The 8,096-nt window shown below is 45.6% G+C and overlaps 1 protein-coding gene across 2 annotated transcripts; it reads left to right on the forward strand.

Moving 5' to 3' along the window:
- Nucleotides 1-8,096, forward strand: RPL22 (ribosomal protein L22). Of its 2 annotated transcripts, XM_030880309.2 has the most exons (4): nucleotides 1-114; nucleotides 1,896-2,000; nucleotides 3,855-3,979; nucleotides 6,229-8,096. In XM_030880309.2, the coding sequence occupies exons 1-4, from the start codon at nucleotides 103-105 to the stop codon at nucleotides 6,371-6,373; spliced, it is 387 nt and encodes a 128-aa protein (XP_030736169.1). In that variant the 5' UTR covers nucleotides 1-102; the 3' UTR covers nucleotides 6,374-8,096. The 2 variants fall into 2 exon arrangements, 1 of the variants encoding a protein (XP_030736169.1); XR_009558838.1 differs by lacking the exons at nucleotides 1-114; nucleotides 6,229-8,096 and adding an exon at nucleotides 3,055-3,106 and having other exon boundaries at nucleotides 124-2,000; nucleotides 3,855-3,983.

The raw sequence follows: 8,096 nt of genomic DNA on the forward strand, positions 1-8,096 counted from the left end.
GGCAGAGCGATTAGTACGGCCTGAGCCCTGCGTGCTCTGCGCGCTGCGGACTCTTTGCGTCTGCGTAGTTCACTCAACTCCTTTTCTGCCTCCGCTGCGGCGATGGCGCCAGTGGTTAGTATGGCTCCGTGTGAGGCCTCGGCTCTGGGGAGAGGCACGTGGGCCTCGCCGGCCCGGCCCCTGCCTGGCTCGCGGTGCACGGCTCTCTGCAGCATTCTGCCGGGGCCGGGCTAGCGGGCCGGCCGGAGCAGGCTGGGGCGGCCGCCGGGCCCCGCACATTGTGGGCGGAGGAGGCCGCGGCCCGAGGCGTGAGGGGCAGACCCGGGACTCTCGGAGGCCGCGGCTTGGGCTTGGGCCCCTGCCTGCGCGGCCAGCGGGGAGCTGGGAGCCTGAGACTGCAGCCTGGGTCGGTCAGCGGCCCTTGGAGCCCGGCCGGCGTGAGGCAGCCGAGGCCTGGGCCTGGTTACCTGGGCGGAAGGCGGGGAAGGAGGGGACCCGGCGCCCTTGGTGACCGGTGGAAAGGTCCACGGAAGGTGGCGTGGCCGGCCTGTGTTCAGAGGGAGGCCCGGGTTAGAGGAGCCTTCCGCGTCTGCGGAGGAAGTTCAGTCTTCAGGGTGCAGCTCTACAGTCCCTTTTAGGGGTCGGGGGAGGGCCCGGTTCCATTCGCTCTCAGCCAGGCTGGGACTGGGCCCTCGCGCGGCGCCCTCGCGTCACTCCGGCTGCAGATCTGGGAGGAAGTTTTCCTACCCTCCTCCTTTGCTGGGACGCCCTTGGGAACAGTTTCGGCTCCTCTCCGTTTTTCTGCCTGGGTGGGCTTGTAAGACTTCTGGGCGTGTGTATGCTTTTGGTTTAAAACCACGGTGGGAGGTACGGAGAGCATTGCCGGCAGGTCTTTTATTTGCTGATTGTATATTTCTGGGACTAGATTTTTGAAGCAGCCCCTTTGATTGTTACTAGGAAGACGTGTTGGGGGGGGGGGAAGTGACTTGTTGAAAGCTGAATGTTTGAAAAATTGACCCAGTGAATACAGGTTTTAGGTGGAGTTTTTTGAGACATGAAGAGAGGTAAGACGGATTCTTGGAAAAGTCTGTTTAGATTCTGAAAGGCTTTTTCAAGTGCACCTGCGGGTAAGTAGGTTGTCCAAATGCTTTTCCTAACGGTGTTACACTTGTAGACGGAGAAGAATCATAGGAGGTTTTTTCTGAGAGTGAAGAGGCTGGAATCTTGCAGTTAAACTAGTGCTTTGAAAGTGCTAGATGAAATCAGTCAAAAGGCCAGGAATTGTCGCCATTAATGTTATAATTAGAACCTAAGTTTTAGCTTTATCCTTGTCCCAGCTGGGGTTAGACGGGCTGCTAGGATGTGTAGTTCTGGTCGCTGTCCTGAGAAGGTAGATGAGACAGGACGAAGGGAAAACGGCTAAACTGGATCAGGACCCGAGTCTGGAAAGTGAGGACACGAATTTGTTGCAGATTAAAGTTGTTTTGGGTCCGCAAGGCATGTGCATGCCTGTGTCTTAATCCTGGAAGAAAACGAATGAGTATTCCTTTAACTTTATTTTGGAAATTTTAGGGCAAATAAGAGGAGACGTTCATTTCATTGTAGTTCATAAGCTAACAGACCTCCATGCTCATAGAAACTGGCGAGGCTGGAAAGTGTACATGGGTCAGGAGTGCTAGCATGATTTCCCCTTCAAGAGGGCATGACCCCCGGTTTGTAGAGCAGCATCTTGAGTGTGATCCGGCGTCCGCTCGTGGCGCCTTTGCGGGGGAACACAGTTTCATGGTTTTTGTATTTGCATGTACTTTTACGATTCTAGTAGTTTTGCTTTTGTTGAGTTTTTTTTTGGACTGGTTATGCCTTCATCTCTGTTATCATTTGTATACTTTTCTTAGAAAAAGCTTGTGGTGAAGGGGGGCAAAAAAAAGAAGCAGGTCCTGAAGTTTACTCTTGACTGTACCCATCCTGTAGAAGATGGAATCATGGATGCGGCCAATTTTGTAAGTTACACCCTTGATGTCACCCTGGGCAGTAGTGAACCCTTTGAGTTGTTGCTGAGAAGACCTCCTGGAGCGTGCTTGCTGGCTGGCCCTGGCTACTCTGCTCTTCTGGCTCTACTGTTTGACCCTGGAGCTTTGTCTAGTTCTGCTTCTCACCCTTGCTTTCCTGTGTAGCAGTTGTGAGGAGTAAAGGAGATGCGCTCTAGCACATCAGTGCCAGAGAACTACCTCATCGTCATCTTCTTCAGTTTCCAAAAATGATTTTACTTAAAATTTACTAGGAAACAGGCAAACCTTTGCACTTGAGTGTGTTTTAAGTGTAAGCTGTGGGCCCTGACCCTCAGGGCCAAGGGGGTGCCTGTGACCTGGGCCTGATGCTTGGCTCTGGGGCCTTGGACAGATGGCAGCATCTCCTTGAGTTTTCTCTTTTATTAAGCACCAGAGCTTCAGTGTTTCTGTGAGAATATCCTGTTTGCTGATTTGTAATTGGAGCTTGGTTCTTTTTAGGCCTTGCTCTGTACAGATTTTTTACCCTCATGTTGGCCCCATTCCCCAATATTCCTCTATTTCACATAAGTCTAGAAAAATTAACCTCATTGTCACCTTTTTGACTCTGCAACTTGGTTGTGGCATTTTACTGTTTTCCTCTCCGATAGCCAAGCTTGGGGGAATTCAGGAATATTGTGCAGAACCCTAAATTGACATTTTCTCTTTAGTCTCCAGAAGGTCAACTACTGCAAGATAAACATTACAACAAGAATAATTTTCAAATAAAAAAATTAAAGGTTTGGCTTACAGCCACTACTTACAAAGCGTGGAATTCGGGTAACCTGTAGTTCACTACCCTCTGGTAGATGCCTTTTGTGTCCTGGCCTGTCCTGCAAGAAGTCCTTCACTTGACTCCTTAGTTCCTTCTCCAGCCAATGACTTCTTGCTTTTCTCCGTGGCCTCTTTTCCCTCGTAACTTGTGGCTTCTTCCAGTTTGTGTCTGGGATGTTCCCTTCTTCCTTCCTCCCTCTGTACTCATCTGTGTATGTGACTGTCTTCCTCCTAGACGCCTCCTGAGGATAGAAAACACGAGTCATTTATGAGTCTGAGATGCAAAGGTCAGGATTTCTGACCTAATCCCCCCCCCCCCCCCCCCCCGCCGCCAACCTGTCGCCAGTTAACATATTGTGTATTGGAGTTTTTAAATAGAGGACTGTAGGAGTTGGGAGCTGAAGGGACTTCGTAGCATTGCAATAGCAAGAAAACCAAAAAAGAGTCCTCCTTTTTGGTCAGAGACTCCTGAAACCCATGGAAGTGAATGACCAGCCCAGGCTTCCACGGGGATTTGCCCAGAGTTCATCTCTGGGCTCCTAGGCCACTGTCCCTTCTGCTGTTCGGTGATGGTGCACGTGGCCCCTCAGCAGATCTGTAATTGTTTTGGTCACTGTATGTTTTTGTTCCTTCTGCTGGATTGAAGACCTATTTTCTCTTATCACACAGAGGACAATGCTTTATATGTCTTAGGTCCAGAAGTTGCTTGTCACTTTGGTTGCCTGTATCTTGTAAGTTTGGGCCTGGGTTTCCTGACTACTCTCTCCCGAGACCCAGGAGTCAGAGCCTTGCATGGCGTAGAGGCACATTGAGCATATGTGTGGAAGTAGTCATGTATGTTCATGCTAGGATGTTTTCAGTTACATATGTAAACAGTTGAATACCATCTTCTAATTGCTGTTCCTAGATTTCAGATCTTTGGCCAAAGATTTTCTTTTTTTTTAAGATTGAATATTTAATGAACTATATATGCTTAGAGTTAGGAGTATAAAGAAAATGAGATGGGTGAACTGGTCAATTTGATGATTTCTACAGGAGCAGTTTCTTCAGGAAAGAATCAAAGTGAATGGAAAAGCTGGGAATCTCGGAGGAGGTGTTGTAACAATCGAAAGAAGCAAAAGCAAGATCACTGTAACTTCCGAGGTGCCTTTTTCCAAAAGGTATGGGAAAGAGATGAGCGTTTCTTGCCTGCATCCTAGCACTAAGATTCCCACCCCCACCTTGGCCAGGGATGTTACTCCACCTTGAGTAATCTGCTCTGTGGTTACCTCTGTTAACCTCTGGAGCAGTGTCCAGTGTAGGGGGTGGTGGATGAATGGATGAATGTTATGGTAGTTAAAAGTATTCAACTCTTAGTAGATTTTTACAGTTTTGTTTTTCACAGGCTGAAGTATTTCAAGCAGTAAAGATGCTCGGACTTGCTTAGACTGTGTTCTTAAAAGTGAAGATATTGCTTCCTTTGCCTCTAGATGACGTTGAAGAGCTTTCATTTTTAAGTTTATGGTCCCCCCCCCGCCCCCCGCTCCAAATGCTCCTGTAATTAGATGAGGGATCTGAAATCTCAGTTTAGACTGAAGCCACTCTGTTAATTCCTGTGGGCCAATTTTTTTAAGTTGGAGACAGCAGTTCACTTGCCCTGCTATATGTTTATGTCTTTTGTTTTGAGAATGAGGTTAAAAACACGTTACAAGTCACTACGGAATCGGATGTGTTTATACCTAGCTCCTAGCCCAGAACCTGGCGTATAATTCTTAGGAGCGTTTAATCAAACTGAATCAAACAGTAGGAAGTTTGAAGTGTTAGGACAAGTTGGTTATAGTTAAGCCTTTGCTTTTATTTTTATTTATTTATTTAAAGAATAGGGTTTAATTAATTAATCAATATTTACTGGCCGTGCTGTGCGGCTTGCGGGATCTTAGTTCCCCGGCCAGTGGTTGAACCAGCACCTTCGGCAGTGAAAGCGCCGAGTCCTAACCACTGGACCGCCAGGGAAGTCCCCTTTGCTTCCATTTTTAACTGAAACAGCCAAGAGATGACTTTAAAGCTAAGTGAACTACTCCTGTTCTGCCTGACTGTGTTATTTCATTTGTGCAGAAGGCAGTTTGATGGAGTGAGAGATGGGGCAACTGGAGGGCCTCCAGGGTGTGCTTAACACCCACCCCACTGGGCTTCTGCAGAGCTCTCAGGGAAGCGCTTTTAACCTAGCTTCCCCCAACATTCTATTAGGAAAACACTCAAACCACCTAAACTTTTGAATTAACCACGTCACCTGAATACAATGTAGTAGAAATAGTAAATGGAAAAAAAAGAATACTTTTTAGATGAAACTAACAAACTGATTTATTTTTATGTAGGGAAAAGTGGGTAGAATTGAACTGAGATCTTCACATCTTTGTGAAGATTGCTTTGTTGGCGTAAGTAAGACAGTTGAACAGTGTTCATTTCTTGGAGGTGTTGAGTTTGTTGGTTTGTTAATATTTGGGTCCTGGCTAAAGTGCCACAGTTTGCCTGTGCATCTCATTTAGTCCTTGTACCAGTCTGAAGAGATGCTAAGTATCACGAGTCCTGTTTTACAGAGGGTGAATCTGAGGTCTGGAAAGGTTAATTTGCCCAGTGGTGGGTTTGCTGGGCGCTCTATTCCTCTTTATGGCTTTGGGAAGATGCCAGAATAGATAAACCTCAGGGCCTCATAAGCAGACAGCTGAGAGATGAAACAGGATTGCAGGCTGCTTTTGAGCACAAGAGGCATCGCTGCCTTTAGGTGAACAGTTTGCTGACAGCGCTGTGCAGGGTTGGCTGCTGAGCTCGCTCAGGCCAAGGCAGCCGCTGGGTGGATGGACTAGAGAGGCCAAGTGCTCTCACTGCAGAGTCGTGGTCAGGACGTTTGCCGGGGCGGGGGCATTGGGAGATGAGCGTCACGCAGCAGGAGTGAGCGTGTGTGTGTGAGTGTGAGTGACACGGCCCTCAGCCCCGGTCCCAGTAACCCAGCAACCTCAATGGCAGGTTTCAGTCAGTGAGGTGAAGTACTTGGAGCTCATTGGAAATCCAGCGGTTTCTCAATAAAGGGTACTTAGATTGTGTGCTTAATTGCCAAATTACTACCTTGATCTCTTTCCCTAGTGGTCGCTAAAAACCATTTTATAGGTGAGGGCTGTTGCTTCATGGACAGCAGTCCCATCTTAATCTGTTCTCATTTTTATGTCCAGGTTCGATGAAATGTGATTGATGTTTATTCTCGTTAGAGCATTGGCTGGCTATGATATTTGCCTGTCTTTGCCATTTTTGAACCATGGGAAAACACCTTGAATTGTTATGACTTTGAATGCAGAGGTTTCATAAAAGTTACAGTGTTTCAGAATTTAAGAAGGCCTTGTATCTGGTGCAGTTCTGAAGTGTTCTTTCTCTGCAGGTATTTGAAATATCTCACCAAAAAATATTTGAAGAAGAATAATCTCCGTGATTGGTTACGCGTAGTTGCTAACAGCAAAGAAAGTTACGAATTACGTTACTTCCAGATTAATCAAGATGAAGAAGAGGAGGAAGATGAGGATTGAAACTCAGTTATCTGGAGTATTTTGTATGAATTCTTAAATAAAATTTAGGAAACAAAATGGTGGCTTTCCTTGTATCTCTGCAGTGTGGATTGAACAGAAAATTGGAAATCATAGTAAAAGGGCTTCACTTGGGCTGCCACTCACTTACTTGTAATTAAACTTTTTTTCTGCTTGAAAATTTCAATTCTTTTGGTAGAAATACCAAAATGTGTAAGTCTCCTTCAAGGGAACTGACTACTGTTTGTCATTGAACAGGTGGATGAGGGCGTGGAGATGTGAGTTCAGTTAGTTACTATTTTACACAAAAAGGGGTGGGTCAGTTTCATCTGGTACTTTTCTCAAAGACTGAGGAATACAAATGTGGGAACTCCTGATTCACTGAAAGCAGATCCAGTGACTTGTTTCTGAGGTTCTTTTTTTGGGAAAGTGGCAGTGTCGGTAAAATGCAGTCTTCTGGGGCTTTTGTCTTCATTTTCTGATTACAGATTACTCTTGATGGACAGTTATTACTATGTATGTTAATCCTTTTTCTTCCTGTAGAAATAAAACGTCCTTTTGCTTCGCATATTCTACTACACCTCTGGAGAGTGACTGTAAAAGTCACAGGTGTTCAATTAAGGAAAGGTCTACAAAATACGAATTGGTAAATAAGCATTGTTTCTACAAGTCCTTGCACCAAACTGTCACTTTGAACCCCACCAGGGGGAGCTGGAGATGAGGAATAGTGGAGCTTCCAAAGGTGGGTGTCGGTGAGGTTGCCTGGGGTCAGGCTCAGAATCCCAGAGTTCTGGAGTCTTACCCCGGGGGCAGGTGTGGAAGACAGGGGCCTGGGAGACAGCTCAGGCTGAAGATAAGTCTTGAGATGCCCAGGGAGTAGTCCCTTTCACACCATTTAGGCCAAGGCTGGGCTTAAAAGTCATTCTACAAACACGTTAAGCAGGGCCAAACTGAAAGGGCTTCCCACGATATTGGGGGTTCTGCTGTACGTGTACAGGCTAGAGATCTGTGAAAGGTCAATGAGATCATAAAGATGTGATTGTTGCTGACAATATCAAGAGTGACTTTGAGAAGAGATCCTGATGCCTTATGGTGCCCTCTAAAATTTAAATTTTACAGGAATGTCTGCATTGTTTTAAGGTTACGTTGTATCAAATTCATGTCTTTCAAGAGCTTGCCTAGGGTGCCTGAAATTCTTGTGATCTTGCTAGTTGCATAGCTGGAAATTAAATGTTTTGAGTCATACCTTGGCTCCAATTTAACTTTTGGTGCTCCTTGGGTTGAATTTAACATATTGAGGCTTTGTAATTTCATTTGTGGTAAAGGCTCTAGCATTTTCTATTTCTATGCAAATTTCTTGAAGCAGAATTGTTTGCATGTTTCTCTGCCCTAGAGAAGGCATTGTTTCTTTCAAATTTAACTGAGGCATCAGTTGCTCTTTGGTGCTGTCCATTACCATGATTATTAACTTTGTTAGCAAGTTTGTGACTTGGGTTTGCAAATTTTACTTGTTTGTTGCATTGATGTTCCCTTGTAGTAATTCTTAGTTTCGTTGTAAAAAAATTAGCCCTGGGTTGAAATTAGCATATAAGTTTTTTTTTTAAACTATTCCCAGAATCTAAAACTTGTAATAAAATTGAAACTTTTTGGTTTTTCTATGCCTTTTGAACTCTTGTATTTTGACTTTTGATCACATTTTATATTAAAGTGGCTAACGCATGGCTAC

The sequence above is a fragment of the Globicephala melas genome, chromosome 1 (genome assembly GCF_963455315.2).
Source record: "Globicephala melas chromosome 1, mGloMel1.2, whole genome shotgun sequence".
In the NCBI taxonomy this organism is placed as follows: domain Eukaryota; kingdom Metazoa; phylum Chordata; class Mammalia; order Artiodactyla; family Delphinidae; genus Globicephala; species Globicephala melas.

Bases quoted from the DNA above. Each gene is read 5' to 3' on its own strand.
- RPL22 (XM_030880309.2), top strand. The intron at 2,001-3,854 runs GTAAGTTACACC...TGATTTCTACAG, and splicing joins TCATGGATGCGGCCAATTTT to GAGCAGTTTCTTCAGGAAAG. The intron at 3,980-6,228 runs GTATGGGAAAGA...CTTTCTCTGCAG, and splicing joins GAGGTGCCTTTTTCCAAAAG to GTATTTGAAATATCTCACCA.